The sequence below is a fragment of the Vanacampus margaritifer genome, chromosome 11, assembly GCF_051991255.1.
Source record: "Vanacampus margaritifer isolate UIUO_Vmar chromosome 11, RoL_Vmar_1.0, whole genome shotgun sequence".
Lineage (NCBI taxonomy): Eukaryota > Metazoa > Chordata > Actinopteri > Syngnathiformes > Syngnathidae > Vanacampus > Vanacampus margaritifer.
The window spans coordinates 19,435,416-19,454,865 of NC_135442.1; the positions used below are offsets into that span (position 1 = coordinate 19,435,416).

Genomic DNA, 19,450 nt, shown 5'->3' on the forward strand with positions numbered 1-19,450 from the left:
TGTGAAACATGTTAAGTAATTGCTGTGTACAACTGATTGGTGAGTACAAATGCACCAATGTGTTTTGCATAGGTTACTGTACTGTTTGTTATGATTATATTGTTAATGTTTTTATGTCGTGTATTCTAAAGCACTGTTAAAGTACAGTGGTTGTGAAAGCATCGAGTTGAGCTCAGTTTAGTACCACAAAGGACGGTGAATTGATTCTGGATTTATTTTGCTCCAGCTGTTTTTTCCCCCCCTTGTCTTTTTTTTTTAGTCTGTATCTAGCTGGCCTTTACAGCTGCTTCCTGTTGACCAAAGAAAAGACTCCCTGACAAAATGGAGTCAAAGCAGCTGAAAAGAAATGTTGAAATTCTCTTGTGAGTACATGCATTTAAAGTTTGAAAAGGGAGATCTTAATGGGTTTGTTTTCCTGATTCCAGGGATGAATACATTGGACAGAAAGTCAGAGAGAATTCTTTTGACCCTGCAGGAAAAGGAGCCTCAACAGTGCTTGATGACCTGGTAAAAAAAAACGACAAACTATAATCACACTTGTGTATTGATCACCACTAAGGCCAAACAATCCTTATTTAGATGAATTGTAAACTGCATATACCCATACTTGGCTTTTGTGTGAGCCAGGAGGAAAGGGTGCTTTAAAGACATTGGCTGACCTTAATTTGGGTTCACTTAATATTAATAAAATAAATGAAAGTGCAATATGCCCATTGTGGAGTCCAATCGGCTTAATTTACTTAAATGCATGTCTCAGATTAAGTGACCATGGCCTACTGCTGCTAGTTGGAATTAATTATAATCGATAACAGGTGGTTTGGATAGTGGTAAGATAGAAACAGCCACTGGTGCTCTTTCAATCACTTTATTGAACAAAATTAATGATAAAAAAAACCACACTCACACTCAAAAGCCAGTAAATAACCAAACCTTTGTTTGTCCTCATTTGCTGACTTACATTTCCCTCAACAATCCAAGGGCCTCATTTATCAAGCTAGCGTGCACATAGAAGTGTGTATAAAGCGTCCACGTGAACATTACCATCAATTTGGTTGCATGAGAACGTGCATAAGTATATGCACAGTACAATACCTTATGATAGAACAATGAACCTACAGATAAAATGGCTAAACTGTACAAACATCACGAGCCAATGTTCAACAAGAGTTTCCCAAATTTACTTGGATTGTTGTGTTTGTTTTTATTTGTTAATTTTTCCTTTTGGACAATCATAGAGACAATTTACAACATTCACTTTTCACATACAATTATACCCGAAAAGAAAAAGGGCTGATGGGATGAAGCCGAAGCTTATTAATTCCGTTCCCAGAATGCAATAGGACGCAGAAAATCAAAGTGGTAATTCGTCACATATAGTTGTGTGGATTATCAAGTTGTTGATTGATGTAAATCTTTGTCTTTGTAAAGGAGACCAGGTCACGGAAATGGCTCTTGTAGTGCAAATAAACAATGTCTTCAAAGGTGCTTCTTTAGCCTCTTCTCAGGGCATATTTATTTCTGCTCAACAACTTGAGGCAGCACGGTGATACAGCAGCTGTAGCCTAGAGTACAACATGCAACTCACAACAGAAGTAAAAGCAGACAGCGCACCACTTCCTGTGGGCGTCTACAAAATAAAAGCTTTTTAGCACAGGGAGAAAGAGCGCAATAAAACAAATGCGTAATACCCCCACTCGCTGTTAACTCACTGGGTAATATTAAACATGTTCAATAAATCCCATTTCCATTAAGACACACTTACATGCCAAACATTTTCTGGGCAAAACATTTTAACTTGCTTTGTAGCTGGTTTTGTCAAAACATCAGCAATCATCCTATCTGTAGGATTTACTGTGTCAAATGTTTTTTTTTAGATCCAGGAAAATTCCAATAGAGTATAGTTTTTAATCAATCGCATCGGTAATGATTTCCATGGATTCGGTCAAAGCTTGTCCAGTAGAATGATTTTTCCTAAAACCATACTGACTCTCGTTTAATAACTTATGCTTTGTTATAAATTTATCAAGCCTATCATTAAAAAACCTTTCCAAGATTTTTGACAATTGTGGTAATATTGAAATGGGTCTTTAATTGCCAAATTCGTGTAAACCTCCCCCTTTATGAATGGGGACAACTTAAGCAATTTTCACCTCGTTTGCAAACATCCCAGTCATAAATGAGAGGTTGCATATGTGAGTTAGGAGCTGTAGAATTTCGCTTATTATAAGCTTGATTAGTTTCATATCAATGCCTTGTGTGTCAGTGGCAGATTTGGCTGCGCATTTGACTGCTTCGAGAAACATTGAGTGTAAATTCCGTACTTGAGTGTTTTGAAGTTGAGCTGTGGGTATACTTTCTGCCAAGTCATGACCTATAGATACAAAAAACTTGTTAGATTTATTTGCAATTGCTTCCATTATTACTATTTTGTCATTATTAGCATAAAAATAGTCAGGATAAGATGGCTTAGACTTTTTCTTCTTAATAATCTCATTAATGATTTTCCATAACTTGCAAGTATAACTTTTGTTGTCCTCCAACATTTTAGTATAATACTGTTTTTAAAAAAATTATTATTATTATTATTTTTATACTAATTCTTAAAATATTATTTAGTTTATTACGATATTTCTTGTATCGAACTCTTCTGCCTGTTTTGTTTTTTTGGTTAATAAGTATCTTATATAAGTTATTATTTTTTCTACAAGCATTTATAAGAGACTTGGTCATCTATGGTTTGTTTTTAAGATTTAATTTGATATGAAATATCTTTACTGGACAGTGTTTATAAATTTGTTCAAGTTTGTTTATGAAACAGCCATACGCTGTATTCACATCCATTGCATCATAGACACAATTCCAGTTTTGAGTTAACAAATCATTTCTAAATGCAGTAATATTTCGATCTGACCTAAACCTCCTATAAAATTATATTACTGTGATGCCATACATAGTTAGTGAAAATCGTGAGGTGATCAGTAATGTCATTAATCAGTAGACCACTCTTTAGTCTCATTTAGAATAACATTGGTGAATATGTTATCTATTAGGGTGGCACTGTGAGTCGTAATTCTAGTCGGTTGTGTGATTAATGGGTGAAGTCCTAATGCGTACATTGTATTAGTGAAATGTTCAATATGTGCATTTTTGTTAGGGTTTAACAAATCAATATTTATGCCACCATAGAGAAAGACATGCTTGTTGTTAATTTTAGTCAGTAGTTTTTCTAAACATTCAGTGAAAAGTTCGACCTTGGAGTGCAGTACATGGTAGATACAACTTATAATTATATTTTCACATTTTGACAGAGAAAATTCAATCGTTATGCATTCCATAAGATTTTCAAGTCGACATATCGTTTAATATGTCAAACTTGATGTTGTTGTCCACAAACAGGGCAACTCCTCCTCCACCTTTGCCAGTTCTGTTTGTGCATACCATATTGTATCCATGGAGATCGATGTCGGATCCTTTGTTATCTTTCATCCATGTTTTAGAAACAGCTATAATGTTGAATTTCTTGTCAAACTTTTGTAAATAATTCTTGATGTGTTCAAAGTTTGTGTAGAGATTCCTGCTGATTTGTTGTATTGGTCTTCAGTGTAGTATTTGCATTTGTCCGATTTGTTGTTGTAGAAATTTTTATCAGGATCAAATATTCCATTTAGATCAGCGAAAGAACAATCCTCAAATTGGTCATCTATATTCGGATGTGATGGCCATATTTAATTTTCATAAGCCACCAGCTCTTCCACGCTTTTGATCACCCTGGTTTTCATATCTTGTGTTTTGCAGTTTGCGGTCAAGGTCGCCACAATTTTTCCGCCTCTCTTCAGTTGACGTGCCTTTCTTGCTATTTCAGCATTCTTTTTGGTCAAGTTTTCATTCAGATAGACATCTTGACCTTTTGCGGACTGGGGGATTGCTAACATTTTCCCAATCAGAAGGTAATTGCTATCACCAAGTTGTGATTGGGTGAGGGATGAAGTACGTTCTTGATCGTGATGTATATGCTCTGCTGCAGTAATAAAACAAACCAATCAATGTGCCAAACAGCAATTAGCCCGCGGACTAGCGGTTGGGGGACCACTGGTTGTATGTGTTCATTTATTTCTCAAAAGTTGGAAGCCAATATGTCATTTTGTAATCAAAATGCACTTCATTCCCAAAGGGCATTAACAGGCATGAGCAACATAATTAAAAAAGTAGCGTCCAACAAAACATAAAAAATTTCAACATGTACGCAAAGTGCAAAATCGTTATAATTTATGCATGATATTAATTACAACTTGACGTGTGAGAGGGATGATTATACAATTGACCTCCAAACTGCATCTGTAAATTTCAATTTCTCCAAAATGTGCATATGCACGAGTTAAAGCGTCCATGCATATTCAACCTTTTTCCCCGTCAAGTTTTTTTTTTTTGATAATTCACGTTTTGCGCAGGAAGTTGTGCATGCATCGTTTAGGCCAGCTTTGTGCATACGCAGGGCACACTTATATATGACTGTACTGTCAATAGGACCCTCACAACTGAAGCCACTGGGCAGCCATCTTACGTTAATACTTTTACTGACAACTTCTGTTATTTTTTTCACTGAAAACACTTATCAGTGTGTGTTTTACGCTAGGATCCCTGGATGGAGTTATGAAAGCCTCGCAAAGAGCATACGTCACTGTTAGCGTCGCCCTTTCATAGTATATCATCTCAATGTCGTGAATCGTGTCTCACAGAGGTTAGGTTTACATTTCGCAGCAATTTTTTTCCCTGATTGGCTTTGTTTTTACTTGATTGTTGATAGCTCTGAACACATAATGCAGACACATTTTCAATTAACCATTATTGGCACTCAAAGTACATAATGTGGAATATTTTATGAAAAAATAAATCGAGTAAATCAGTATAGAAATACATTGTGACTCACCTTTGGTAAATCACAAATGAGAATTCCCTGTTTCAAATTGTCTGTGCCCAATTGACATGAATTAACCAATGAATGATGACTTTGGTGTTTTAAAAAGCCACCTGTTATCCCCTTTTCCTTTGTCAAAATCGTGAAAACAAAGGAGCTTGTGAGGACATCAGAAGTGCAATTATGGATGCATGGAACTGTCAAGAACCTCCATGGACCTCCATGAATCTCCAAAGACCTGAAAGTTAACCTGCAACAGTTTGGGATCATGGTTTCAAGAAGCACCATATGCTACACACTGAACTGAAAACAGGGCTTCATGGGCAAAGACAATTCCTGAGACAGACAAAAAAAAGAATGTCTAACCTTTGCCAAGGACTCCCTGGACAAATCACAATTATTTTGGGAAAATGTTCTGTGGACTGATGAAACAAAAATAGAGCTTTTCCGCAATGCACGCCAACAGTTTGTTTACAGACAATGCAATTAAACTTCCAAGGAAAAGAACACCTTCCCTACAGTTAAGCATGATGGAGGATCCATCATTTGACAAAAACCCAAAGCGCACATCCAAAAGCACAGAAATTGTTAAAAAGCAACAACAAAAATACGGTTTTAAAATGGCCAGCAATGACTCTTGATCTCAATCCGATTGAAAATCTTTAATGTGAGCTGAAATGTGCCATTGGGAAAAGAAACCTGCAAACATTCAAGAGCTTGAACAATTTGCAAAGGACGAGTAGGGTAGGAAATACCAGCGGAGAAGTGCAAGAAGCTTAGAGATGGCTACAAGAAGCGTTTGGAAGCTGTTATCACTGCCAAAGTGTGTGCAACCAAATATCAAAGAGGGGTGCCATTATTGCTGCACATGCAGTGTTTTTGATTTTTTTCTTTGGAATTATCTAAGTTGAAAATCTATTTCCTTTGTTGAATTAATTTTGGACATCCATTTAAAAGGTCCCGATGATATAAAATTGGTACATTTCTATTGATTTCTGAAGATATTGTAGAGATCATGCAAAAAATGAAGGGGTGCCAATAACAGTGAGCAGGACTGTGTACACTCTGATCTGCCAGTGAGGAAATCCAGAAGCCACAGGAGCTGGTCATCCAGATGGAAGGAGGAGAGTTTATGGGCCAAGATGTGAGGCTGAAGGGTGTTAAATGCTTAAGAGAAGTGGGACAACAGCCGAGCTGAGGTGGTAGCGCAGTCCAAATGTTTGTGGAGCGATGTAAAAAAGAAAAAGAGAAAAAAAAGACCCTATCGACACCTCTAGGCTACTAACTGGAGAGGATCCATCAGTGAATGTGTTTTTTTTTCTCTTGTCTTGTAGTCTTTTTCTTAGTAATGAAATGTACATGTATGTAGTGCTTCTCCCTGACCTATTGGTATAACTGCATGTCATACAAGGTGACATTTTCCCTGTAGAGGAAGAAAATCACGTGAAAATGCCACAAAGAAATCAATGTTTTCAGGTTAGGTGGCCTTGGTGAGTGGCAATGTAAGATGGCCGTCGGTGGCTTCACTTCTCTCAACGGAGAGCAAGCGGCATTGACAGTCCAGTTATATGTATGTCGGTGACATGACTGAGTGTTTGAACAACGCTTTTTAAATGTAGGTACACATGATTGAAGATCACAGTTAATATTGTGTAGATCAATGTGTGGATTATGACTGACTGTTGTGTAGGCAAGAATCATATCCGCACCACACATGCTTAATAGTTGTTTGCAATACAGCACATGAAGCTTTAACAGACTTGATCGCTACTCCACTGATTTCGTCTTGCGAGGGTGCCTCCTGTAATATATGATGGAATACATTATTGATCATTTAAAAACAGTTTTGTGTCTTTGATACATTTTGCATTTTTATGCATATTTTAGGCTCACTATGATCTTGCCATCAGCGTTGCAGTTTGCTGGCTGGAGGAAGACCAGGGATCCAAACGACAGGACAAAGATCTCATGTAGGGCATCTGACATCTTGTGGACTGACCTTGCAAATTATTTTCAAAACTTTAAAGGAGACATTTTATTTTATTTTATAATTTTAAACTGTTATATACTGTATAAGGGTTACATTACATTATATAAAATGTTTTGTGACAATATTTGGTCAAATTACACAAAGGATAAGGATCACACTTCACATTCATTTCACACTCTGATTCATATCATGCCATTTTATAGGAATAGTTCTGTCTCATACAAATATGGCGAGTGCAGCTTTCATTTACAGTGGCAACCCAAGGTCGAGAGAGTTGGGCCCTGTGACAAAATCTATTCAGTGTTGCCTAACGCTCTAGCAATAATTTTTTTAGAATAGCAATGAGCAACAAATCTTGGAACTTTATGGTGTTTGTTGAGACTTCTGGCAGAGCCACAGACTTGTATATGATTGACAAACAATGGCCCCGCGAGACTCAAGTCAGAGGGCAGCCATCTTACGTTGCCACTTTTACTGACAACTTCTCTTTTTCCTGAAAACACTTATCAGTGCATGTTTTACGCTAAGGTCCCTGTATGGCGTAATGAGATCCTCTTAAAGAATGAACTTCACTGATTGCATCAACCATTCAGAGTATACAGTATTACCTATTCTCAGTATCATGAATCGTGACTTGCGGAGGTTTGATTTATATTTCACCGTGATTTCTATCCTGATGAGCATTGCTTTTATTTCATTGTACATGGTTCTGAAAACATGATACAACTGAATCTGAGTAGCACTTGGAAATATAGCTTATTGGGTATACAGCATGTACCATTGTGCCCTTCAATTGCGCGTTCCTGTTGATGGGTGCGAGTATAGAACATTTAGAATCACGTTCTTACCGATGAAATGTGCATGTCGTGCTTCTCTCAAAATTTTGTGGTACAACCGTATGCCATACTGTGGCATTTTCACTGTGGAGAAATCTATGTATTCAAATTAGGCAACCTTAGCAAGTGGCAACGCAAGATGGTCACCGATGGCTTCACCTCTGGTTATGGCAAGTAGGCGGCATTGTGAGTTAATTACTGTATACATCTATGGTCAACCACCACTTCTCCCTCATTCAACACAGTGGGCGGCACCAAATTCCGGGAAACTACCGAATATATGGTAATCGCTTGGCACGTGAGGCCATGATCTTGTCATCCTTCGCAGGCATCATCATGGTAAGCAGCATATTCATGCACACTTTAGACGCAATGAATTAATTGCAAATCAATCAATCAAACCTTTATTCATTTTGACACTTCTGAGCCTACGTCATGACTCACAAGTCAAAATGGCAGTCAACTTGGTGAACGGAAGCTCTCAGCTCATTGAAAAGCATTGGTCTTTTGATCGTCGCAATTTGATTTTTGAGGGATATTTTGATTTCAAAATATCATGAAACGTTTGAATGCTATAATAATCTAGTCACCGGCAAAAGCAATACAATATGTTTAAAGGAAGCATTTGCATTGCGGAAATATCAAAAATGTCTGGATGTTTGAAATTGTCAATAGCACCATTCATACCTAAATAAGCAACAGTGTTTCACAGAACTCATGATAAAAGACAAACTTCCCATTTCATGCATGTATAGAGGTCTATCTAATATAAAATCATATTCAACATCCCATATTTTAAACAAGTGGGAAATAGAGGGGAGTGGAAGTATAACAGAGGATGAACGGACAATGATATGTACAGTAGGTAACAATGGAAATGCACCATGCAGCTCATTACGCTGGGGATAGGTTGATAAGTTATTTTGACATTAAAGCAAACATCCCACTATTGTAACAATCCTCCCATTTGTTGAAGAAATTGCGGCAATCATAATGCAAACTATTAGGCCTACCATGTTTTCTGTAGTTGCCCCTTTATTGAAGACTGCTGGAAGGATATTCACAAGGCACTTAAGTATGGATTTAGGCCTATACAGTATGTGCAATATTTTTAGAGAGCACGTTCTTGTTTGGATATATTCCTCGGGATTGGTAAAAAAAAAAAATAATTTAGCATTTTGTTGGTGGCTAGTAAAAAGTCCCTCACAAGGAAGTGGTTAAACACAAGAAAGCCCAACACTAAATGGGTGCATGGACATTACTATGGACGTTTAGAAAATAACGGCTTACGCCAATCATAGAGGAGGACAATTTATTTCCTGCTGGGAGAAATTGGTTAATTTTGTTAAACCCCTGAGACTGGACTGGAATTTTGATGTTGACTGAATATGACGAGAGAGAGAAATCACTGTTCTATGGCTTTATGGGGATAAGTTACTTGTGGATAAGTAATAGTCTGGCATCGTAAAATGGAGCAGGCCATTTTCAGGACTTTCGATGACAGGTGACACTGACTGACTGACTAAAAGTACAGATTTTTGAAAGAAAAAAAAAGACATTTTCCAAATTGTGACTTATGAAGTTTTGGCCTGACGCCAGCAATTTGTGTTTATATTTTTATGACAAATGCAGGGTGTGTGTGTGTGTGTGTGTGTGAGGGGTGAGGGGGCTGTTACATAATGTGCATAGCTGACCATTAAAACTATACAGCAGGGTTCACCAACTCCGGTCCTTGAGGGCACCTATCCAGCATGTTTTGCATGTTTCTCTCCTCCAACATTCAAACGGTCAGGATCATTATCAGGCTGCTGCAGAGCTTGTTGATGAGATGGTAAATGAATCTGGTGTGTTGGAAGAGGAAAACGGATCAGTGCCCTCGAGGACCGGAGTTGGTGACTCCTGTTATACAAACATTGCGGAAGCCTTCATGTTACAGTAACATTAGCACTGTGTGTGACCACCTGACCTGTCTTCAGAGCAGCCTGCCAGTGGAGGAGATCCTGGCTCTCTACAGGTGTAAACCTGTTGCCTCCTACCCTGACACACGCTCCAAGGTACCAACAACACATGATGAAACACATACATATCCACCATGACAAGTCACTGCATCTGTTCTATGATCCCCAGGCATCCATTGTGTGTCCCTTCACGCTCTCTTACCACCCGCTGGCCATGCTGAGCTCCTACAAGGCTGTGCACCACTCCAAGAAACACAGTGCGTACACGGATTATGTCTGAACTGAAACAAAAGATAGAAATGATTGATGCATCACAGACTAGTTGCCATTTAATTATGCCCCTAGTGGCTGGGAGCTGTACAGGGTATATGTTAGCATAGCACAGGGATAGGCAAGTTCGGTCCTGCATGTTTTCGGTGTCTCCTGCCTCCAACCCAGGTGTTTCAAATCATCAGCTCATAATTACGTTCTGCAGGATCCTCTCAGCTGTGTTCAAAACATGCAGGACTGCGGCTCTCTAGGACCGAACTTACCTACCCCTGGCATAGCATGACATTGTGTTGGTGTCAAATGTGAATAGGTTAAGCCTCAGAACTGTGTTTAAAGCTGCTCTTTGTAACAATTTACCCAACAATCTTTTTACAATAGCCTTTTTATTTGACCATTTATTTATTTTAGGGTTATTATAGTTTTGGAATTTTTCATTTTAGTTAGTTTTCATTTCGTTTTGAGTTTTGTTTTTTAAATTTAGTTTTAATTAGTTTTCAGGGTGGTTCTGTTAGTTTTTATTAGTTTTAGTTATTTCATAAATGCTTAGTTATAGTTTTGTTTTAGTTAGCTTCAGTATTAGTTTTAGTTTTTTTTTTTTTTTTTAAGTGTGTATTACCAAAGACTAAAACAAAGGACATTTTTGCTATAATTATAGTTAGTTTTAGTTTAGTTTCGTTTTTTAAAAAGCAAACGAAATTGTTTTTTGAATTTTAGTTTTAGTTTTTTCGTTAGTTTTAGTTAACTAAAATAACCTTGGCTGGGACATCTTCTAATAATTAGAATCAAATGAACACCTTAGTAGTTCACAATGAGAACTCCTGCAAGCCCTCTGGCCAACAGTTTTCAGACTGGATTCGGGTTCGAATTTTGCACCCTCTGTCTGCGGATGTGACGTCATGTTCGCATTGTCTACATCAGGGGTGTCCAAACTTATTTGTTTGATGGCCGTATACAGAAAAATGGACGGATGTAACTTCCACTTAGAATTTATTTGACTTGAATATATTAAACATGCTAAAATAAATTAAGTAAGCAATTATATATTGTTTGTATTTTTGGGTCAATTTGATCAACTCAAAAATAGTTAAAGGTTTTTCCAAATGTTGTGGTGGCCCACAGCCCTGTATTACAATAAACTAGACACACTCCTGCTGAACAGCAGCTGAATCCCATCTCAACATTCAAAACCAAAGCAAGAGTAAAATTGGATTACATTTATTTACCAAAGTGTTTTGAAGAGTAATTGTGTCAGTTGTAAATAATTTATTTATATCTTTGCATATTTATAATACAAATTAATTATTAGTTGTAGTGGCACCTATTTTTTTCACACCCTCCCCTGTCTATCTGCTAACCTCAACCCTACTTTTTTAAATTGTATTTTATTATTTTTACCTATTTTTTCGGGCCATGTCAAATGTCTTTTTTTTGAGTTTTTATTTTATTTTATTTTTATATGTCGATAGTAGCTTATATGCCATGGGCCTCTGGAAAATGAATGGCAGGCTGCAAATGGCCCTCAGGCCGTAGTTTGGACACAGATAGTGTATATGACCTGAAGGGTGTGTGCAGTTTCATGTTTCAGCCACAGGTGGCAGTAGCGATTCAAAATTCAATTTTCTGCGTTCAGCAGCTATAAATGTATACATGTACAGTCAGTAACTAGGTACATTTCTAAAGTGGCCCTGAAGTGCAAAACGCAACATCAAATAACACAACAGCAAAAAAAGAAACAAAACACAACAGCAAATAAAAAAAAACACAGAAAACAAATAACTAAACACAACAGCTAAAACTAATCACGATACACACAAAAAGCTCATCACAACAGCGAATAAAAAAGGGCAAAAACAAAAAACTAATCCAAATGCTTGTTAAGGTCCTGAGCAGGTTGCCATCCAGGATGTCATCTTTCCCTCATACCTGACTCGTCTCCCAGTTCCCAGTGAAAAACATCCCCACAGCATGATACTGCTACGACCATGCTTCACGGCAGGGATGGTATCAGTCAGGTGTTGAGCAGTACCTGGTTTACGCCAAATATGACAGCTGGCATTCATGTCTAAGAGTTCAATCTTTGTCTGTGTTTGTGCGGTAGAGATGATTGTCCTATAGGAAGGTTATCCTCTCTCTACAGAGTCCCGCTGGAACTCTGACAGAGTGACGATTGGGTTCTTGGTCACCTCCCTGACTATGGCCCTCCTCCCCTGATTGCACAGTTTAGACAGGTGGCCAGCTCTCGGAAGAGTCCTGCTTGTTCAGAATTTCTTTTATTTACGGATGCACCTCCTCAAAAGTCAAAATATTGATCTGCTTGTAAATCATTCTTTTTTTTCCCTCTCTTCGTCGTTCGTCTTTAATGGTGGCTGTTTTTCTGGGGTGGATGGTTTGTGAAGCCGCATATTGATGACGAGTGTCTCGGACCAAACATTGGCCTCCAAAATATTTACGTCACGTTTTAGAAGCGGTCTAGTTTTTTCAGAACCACAAAGGAGGAGGTACCTAAAAAGCTAGTAGAGTAGAGCCGGGTGGATTCGTTGGTGGAAACTGGGCTTTTGTTGATTAGTGTAGATACCGTCGATGGAAACAAGACTTAAGATTAGAATACTAAAAGAATGTAGAGCACAATAATATGATTTTGGGAATATAAATTATGATTATGAAATGCTCTAAAAGACCTTCATTATTGGAATGACAACAAAGAAAGATAAAAGAAAAGATATTTTTAACCTGGATTTAAAAGCATTTATATTTGGTGATAACTTGAGTTCTGTTGGCAGCTTATTCCATTTGAATGCAGCATCACAGCTAAGTGCTAATGCCCCATGTTTGCTTTAGACTCTGTGCTCCATTAATTGACCTGAGTCTGCTTACCTCAGAACCCTACGGGGCTTATATTACATCAGGATTTCTTGAAAGCCATTCAGTGATTTATCAACCAGAAGCATTATTTTCAAATCCACAGTATTCTACAACCGACTGTGCAGCTAATCTTTTTCTCTCTCTCTGGTTAAAACATGAGCTGCAGTTGCTTTAGAGGTCTTTATTTAATTTTTTTAAACTGCATTGTATCCTCCATCTAAAGATTAAATCTTTTGTCCCTTCTGCAGATCAAAAGTTGAAAAGATGGCTGTCTGAGAGGGCAAAAGGCAATGTTCCCAACGGACCCGTCCCAGCGCAATCACCAACCTCGTCATCACTCTCCTCTTCAACCCGCTCATTCTTCAGCGTTAGTAGCAGTTTTTCCTTATCAGGCTGATCAGCTCTCCGCGATAAAAACTTGATTAGATGACCTCATCTAATCAAGTCTTTATTAATTCAAGTCACTGCGGGTCTGATGTTTGTCAAATCTCACTATTGCCACCTGACGGATTTAAACCACCAGCACTCCTCACCTCTGCTCTGGTTTGACTTCAGGTGGACAGTGAAGGCGACAAGAAGAGCTGAGGCGCCCCCAGTGTCTCTGCATGGCTGGCAACGGCTTGTCATTATATACGTAGATACCATAGATCAGGGGTGGGCAACTTCAACGATGAAGGGGACCACAATTTTTTAGTCAGTGCTTGACCGCACACTTACCTAACCAGATGTATGACAAGAATATAATTTTAAATAAGGACAAAATATTTGCATGAGTCTGTTTTTTATTTTTATTTGAACCAACAAATACCATTGAAACCACATGTCAAAGTCTATTATACCATAGATTGATCCTATAGGAAGATACGATCGATAAATAAATTCAATTGATACCATATTCATAGGAGTCAAACTCTGGTGCCCGAGGGCTGCAGTCCTGCATATTTTAGAGGTTTCCTCTCATCAAGCTCTGCAGAAACCTGATAACTATCCTGACTATTTGATGCAGCTATAATTGAGGAGGGAAACCTCTGCGGCCCTCAGGGACCGGAGTTTGACACGGATGACATAGGTCAATACAACTGATTCCATAGGCATATTAGAACAAAGTGTCACACCTGGTTGAAATAATTTGTTTGCTTTGATCGTGATATTCAAATAAATTAACATTTCAATTAACATTTTTTTTTACATTTATTTGAAACTATCAAAAAGAATGTTAGATAACCCTTGTGCAAAAGAATCTTACAATTTTGTAATGTGACAATTGTGTGACTGCAGGATCTTATGTTAAAATTCATTGAAAATGAAATAATAATGGATAGTAAAGCAGTCATGTGTAGTTGAGACATGTCATACTGATCATATATCAATAAAAGAGGCTAAATGCTTGTCGGGTGGGGTGTGAATTGCCTCGTACCTGGCGATTTGATCCGTATCACGAGTCATAGATCACGATTCGATTAGATACCGATTAATCATGATACTGATAGACTGAAAGTTACATTTGTTATACAGTATATAGAATATTATATGGTCTTTAGTGGAGTAAATCAATATTTTTATCAACACTCTATCATACTCCAAGTTAATAAAAAAAAAAAAAAGTTCACCAATCACCTGTGTGGCCAGAACTCATGATGTTATGTTGAAACAATTTGTATTTATAAGTTATGGACAATTTATAATTTTGTTGCTTCATTTGATTAAACATACATTGGTATATGCAAAGATCTTAGTGTATCATGTTGAATTTTCAAGAAAAGACTATTATGTTAACACCCTTTTTTTTCTTTTTGTTTTACTGTGAGCTCTGGTATTGGATCTAAATACAAAATTAGCCTGTATTTTTTTATTTGATGTTAATTGAACATTTGTTTTCAAATACAGTGGAACGTCGGAGTTAGAACGTCTTGGAACTCGTACAAATCAGACTTCAACCAAAAAATCTCGGAGTTTGAACTCAATTTCGGAGTTTGAACACCCAAGCAAAGCAAGCTAAGCCGAACATACCTTGAAAATGGGTAGCCAAGTGAAGCCAAAGCCGAGCAATGGATGCCGAATGCTCACGTTGCGGTAGTTGAGACGCTGCTAATTTCCAGTCAGATCGTGAATACTCCCAGAGGTGCTCCATACTAGCGAGTGCATTTTGATTTTTCCACGACAATTTTCTTCGCCATGGGCCCAAAGAAAGACAACCGTGCCAGTGGGCAGCAAAGGAAAACATACAGTGCTACAAACCACAGTGGAATTAGGAAGGAGAGGCCGTTGTAACTACCGTGACTACTTCTGTAAATACTCGCACAAGGGACCCCCCCTTAGCTGTTCAACAACGTGCCTGACGTTAAACGTACGCAAGGACCCCTTAGTAGTCTAACAATATGGCCAATGTAAAATACACAAACTCAGCACTGAACTAAATCAAGCATTAACATAGCATTTATCATCCACTGATGCCATCACACCACAACAAAAAAGGTAAGGTGTTTTTTATTGTTTAAATATTGTACACTGCAGGGCTGGCCAAGTTCGGTCCTCGAGAGCCCCTATCCAGCCTGTTTTCCATGTTTCTCTCCACTAACACACCTGATTCATGATCAGGATAGTTATCAGGCTTCTGCAAAGCTTGCTGATGAGCTGATCATTAGATTCAGCTGCGCTGAAGGAGCGAGACATGGAAGACAGGCTGGATAGGAGCTCTCGAGGACCGAACTTGGCCACCCCTTAAGTACAGGGTGTAAATGTAAAAAAACATGAATAGAATTTAAAATAGGAAACCGTGAACAAGATGCTGCATCGTCCAATCAGCTCGACGTATTGTTCAGGGGGGGGGGTTGTAAGATGTAAACTTTTCTGTCCTTAGTCATCTTTTCCAGGTCCTGCCGAATTCAAATTCCCTTCGGTTCCCTTGTTTTCGGCATCAAGAGCCTGCTTTGTGTTGTATTGACTTAGCACCATCTGGTGGTATTTTATTGTCAAAGAGGTTGACATGTTTTGCTGACATCTTTCTGCTACGGAAACTTGAAGGAGAAGAACTTCGTGAACATAGTAAGTGGTTGTAGGCTTGCAAAGTGTGTAATCGCTGAGGCACCATAGTGTGTGTGCTTCCAAATGCACATGCTGCGAACTTAGGTTCCATTCATTAGTCAACTAACCGTACAGTTAAAAAACAAAAACAAATTTATTAATTAATTAATCGGGTCTCAAAATTATTTTATTTTGAAAAGTGACCTGATTCTTCCTATTACATCCGTCCATGACAAACTCTTGACATATGTCCAGATGCTAATTATCTCGGCCGTGGAACACTAATATTAAATCCAAAACCTTATTCATGATAAGTGTTACCTTAGTGAGTATATTAAAGCATTCAAAGTGGATTTGCGCTCTTGTAGCATTTTATTGACCGAGGGTAATTGTTTCTCAGGAAACCAGCATTACATTAGTCAGGAAAGTGGATTGGTTATTATGAGATTGAGAGTTGGAAATAGGGCGAACCTGCTATTTAGGTAATTGATGGCCACCCAAAAAGTTTGTAATTGCTGGATACCACATGATGGCAGCAAAGCACTTTGTTCTGTTCGACAAGGCTGTGCTCTGACTAATTGAAGCTCCTCCCCACACTTCTGCATAGTTACATTTTGTGATGGTGTTTTTCTATTACATGTCGCTTGACATGAGCACAAAAATAACAAATAGTTGAGTTTTTCAGATAATGATGGAGGAGTCCCCCCCCCCCCCCCCTAAATTGGCAAACAGCCTAATTTACAAATATGCAGTGATTTCTTGTATATTGAAATGAGGGATTCATATTTGTGAATGACTACATTGTGTCCCACAACATTTTCAGGATGCTCTCATGCCAGTTTAAGAAAATTATAGATGACTTGAAACGGAATAAGGTGTTTGTTTGTTTGTTTTTTGGCTGATATAAACTCCAAATGAAATGTGTCAGATGATCAATTGATCGTTTGGGTATCCAAAGCAATTCATTGTCGATTGAATCCTAATAGGGGATACAGTACTTGAGTTTATTACTAGAAATATAAGTACGTGGAACATGTTTTTGATTTTTTTTTTCTTAAAAAAAAAAAATATATATATTGTTTGAACAATACATTTAAAAAATACCCCGAGAATACTTATAATTTTTCACATGTGATGTCATGTTTAAATTTGTGTGAATGCCCACAGCCGTTGGCACAGGTATGACAAGATCCGGTCCTCGAGGGCCAGAGTCCTGCAGGTCTTGGATATTTCCCTTCTTTGACACAGCTGCCTTGTTGCCTTTTTGTTAAATTAAATAACTTTTTGACTGCATCCCTGCTTGGATTTCACCTTCCCTGTTATTGGGTCCTCCACTTCCAAAGTTAACACCATGTAGCACCACATATTGCCAATGATTTTTTTCATAATGCACATTTTGGGAATGTGAGAAGAAGTGTAGGGAGAACAGGCAAACTCCACGCAGCCAGAGTGGAGCCCAGATTTGAACCTGAATCTCAGAACTGTGAGGTGGACGTGATAACCATTATCCACTGTGCCACCATTTTATGCATATATTTTTTTCTCATGGACATTAGAATAAAGTTTGAATTAGTATTTGACATTATTTTGGGATATTATTTTCTCGGATTTTGATATTTCTTACAATTTTGTACTCCAGACACATAGCCTAACCTACAGTATATTTTGATATGTTAAACTTTGTACAATCCCAACTAGAATCCTTGACGTCCTGTGTATTAGCTTGAAGTTCCTGCAGTGTGAACAGCGAGTGGCTCCCTGCGCTGTTATGCAACACATCAGGCGTGAACAGCGTTTTTCCATATTGTTCTGCCTCTATTGTCCACAGGATGTGTGGATACCATACTAGTCCTTTCCTTTGTCCATCAACGTCAACCCCTGTTAATTATTTATTCTCTTTTTGTGTCAAATACAAATCTATATTTCTCACCCCATGTCGTGGTCCAACAAAAAGGTGCACATGTGCCAGTAGCGTTCATTTATAACTAGCAGAAGATTTGAATAACAATGCTTTGTTTGTGAGGAGGTGCTATAAAAAGCCCTGGAAACATGAGAAATCTCTCCAATAGACACCATGGGCAAGGTAGGCTCTGTTTCCGCACGCATCAAACCACATGTTAGTTCTTTGTTGGTGGTCACGCAACCTCCCATCTCCTGACAGATCATCTTCTACGAGGACAAGAACTTCCAGGGTCGCAGCTATGAGTGCAGCAACGACTGCACGGACCTTCACTCCTTCTTCAACCGCTGCAACTCCATCCGGGTGGAGAGCGGTTGCTTCATGATCTACGAGCGAGCCAACTTCATGGGCCACCAATACTTTATGAGGAGGGGAGACTATCCCGACTACCAGAGATGGATGGGTTTCAGCAGCTGCATCCGCTCATGCAGGATGATTCCCGCAGTAAGGGTCGGAATGCTTGTAGTTCTTAAAGCTAGATCAGTCATTCCGATGTTCTTGATTCTGCTGGAAAACTAGACTAGTCAATGTGATGTCTGTTGTTCTGCCTCCAGAGTAATCATTCCAGTGTCTGTCATTTGGCCTTTGCTTTCCATATTTCAAAACTAGATGGGCCATTGCGATGTTCATGATTCTGCTTCTGTCTTAGATTCTTAAAAGATAGACCAATCTTTCTGATGTCTGAAATTCAGCCTCTGGTTTCTGTTCTGAAAAGTTGGACCTATCGTTCTGATGACTACAAATGCACCTTTGGTTTCTGTACCTAAAGCTAGACTAATGATTTCAATGTTCATGATTAGGCCTCTGGTTTTTATTCCTAAAAGCTAGACAGCTTGTTTCGATATTACCGATTCTTTAGACAAAGCTTTCAGGTTGCTGACTGTGATTCTGCCTTGGGTTTCTGTACTTAAAGTCAGACAGATAGTTTCAATGTGCATTTCTGTATTGGGTTCCCATATTTAAAGATAGGCCATTTGGACTTCTGCACATCTGCCTCTGGTTTATGATTACAATGTCTGTGATTACATTTCTAGTGTCTATACTTAAACATGGACCGGTCGTTCATATACTTTCCGTTCTTCCTATGTCCATGATCCTACCCTTCATTCACATTACTTAAAATTAGTCATTCTGATGCCCTCGCAAACCCAACTGTACCTTCTCATGTGATCCCGCAGTACCGAGGCTCGTACAGATTGCGTATCTATGAGAAGCCTGACTTCAGCGGTCACATGATGGAGTTCATGGACGACTGTGCCTGTGTGTCCGACCGTTTCCACCACCGCCATATCTACTCCTGTAACGTCATGAATGGCTACTGGATCTTCTACGAGTACCCCAACTTTCGAGGGCGCCAGTACTTCCTGAGGCCTGGCGAGTACCGGCGGTACCGCGACTGGTGCGCCACCTGCGCCATCGTCGGCTCCTTCAGGAGGGTCACCGAATTTTAGCCATCAAATGAAAGCCTTGCTGTAAATATCAAACGCTTTGTTTATTAAAGATGTCGGATTTTTAACTGGCCTTGTAATTGCTTTTCCCTTTTTAAGTCATTGCATATACAGCCTTACAATTGATCTGTCATTGATTATTTATTTAGCCATAGATCCTGTCCTACAATACTGAAAGATTTTTACA

At 38.5% G+C, this 19,450-nt stretch overlaps 2 protein-coding genes and 1 long non-coding RNA gene across 5 annotated transcripts; 2 read left to right on the forward strand and 1 right to left on the reverse strand.

Annotated features, from left to right (window-relative positions):
- Positions 1–19: 19 nt before the first annotated feature.
- Positions 20–13,532, forward strand: c9h2orf80 (chromosome 9 C2orf80 homolog). Its single transcript, XM_077579401.1, has 8 exons — positions 20–362; positions 426–507; positions 6,803–6,885; positions 7,987–8,080; positions 9,718–9,795; positions 9,869–9,956; positions 13,080–13,198; positions 13,387–13,532. Exons 1-8 carry the CDS (start codon positions 322–324, stop codon positions 13,414–13,416), a joined length of 615 nt encoding a protein of 204 aa, XP_077435527.1. The 5' UTR covers positions 20–321; the 3' UTR covers positions 13,417–13,532.
- LOC144060161 (uncharacterized) lies at positions 5,563–15,109 on the reverse strand. Of its 2 annotated transcripts, XR_013295857.1 has the most exons (5): positions 14,842–15,109; positions 9,902–9,980; positions 9,703–9,788; positions 6,809–6,909; positions 5,563–6,716 (listed from the first exon to the last, which is right to left on the reverse strand). It is a non-coding gene; the product is annotated as an uncharacterized LOC144060161 (long non-coding RNA). The 2 variants fall into 2 exon arrangements; XR_013295856.1 differs by having other exon boundaries at positions 9,703–9,980.
- A 567-nt stretch (positions 15,110–15,676) lies between these two features.
- LOC144060159 (gamma-crystallin M2-like) lies at positions 15,677–19,331 on the forward strand. Of its 2 annotated transcripts, XM_077579400.1 has the most exons (4): positions 15,677–15,876; positions 17,879–17,938; positions 18,017–18,259; positions 18,994–19,331. In XM_077579400.1, the coding sequence occupies exons 2-4, from the start codon at positions 17,930–17,932 to the stop codon at positions 19,264–19,266; spliced, it is 525 nt and encodes a 174-aa protein (XP_077435526.1). In that variant the 5' UTR covers positions 15,677–15,876; positions 17,879–17,929; the 3' UTR covers positions 19,267–19,331. The 2 variants fall into 2 exon arrangements, with proteins under 2 accessions (XP_077435526.1, XP_077435524.1); XM_077579398.1 differs by lacking the exon at positions 15,677–15,876 and having other exon boundaries at positions 16,267–17,938.
- The last annotated feature ends 119 nt before the right edge of the window (positions 19,332–19,450 follow it).

Coding starts and splice junctions, on each gene's coding strand:
- LOC144060159 (XM_077579400.1), top strand. Junction 18,260..18,993: donor CATGCAGGATGATTCCCGCA/GTAAGGGTCGGA, acceptor GTGATCCCGCAG/TACCGAGGCTCGTACAGATT.
- c9h2orf80 (XM_077579401.1), top strand. CDS start 322: ATGGAGTCAAAGCAGCTGAAAAGAAATGTTGAAATTCTCTT. Junction 6,886..7,986: donor CGACAGGACAAAGATCTCAT/GTAGGGCATCTG, acceptor CATTCAACACAG/TGGGCGGCACCAAATTCCGG. Junction 8,081..9,717: donor CCTTCGCAGGCATCATCATG/GTAAGCAGCATA, acceptor ACCTGTCTTCAG/AGCAGCCTGCCAGTGGAGGA.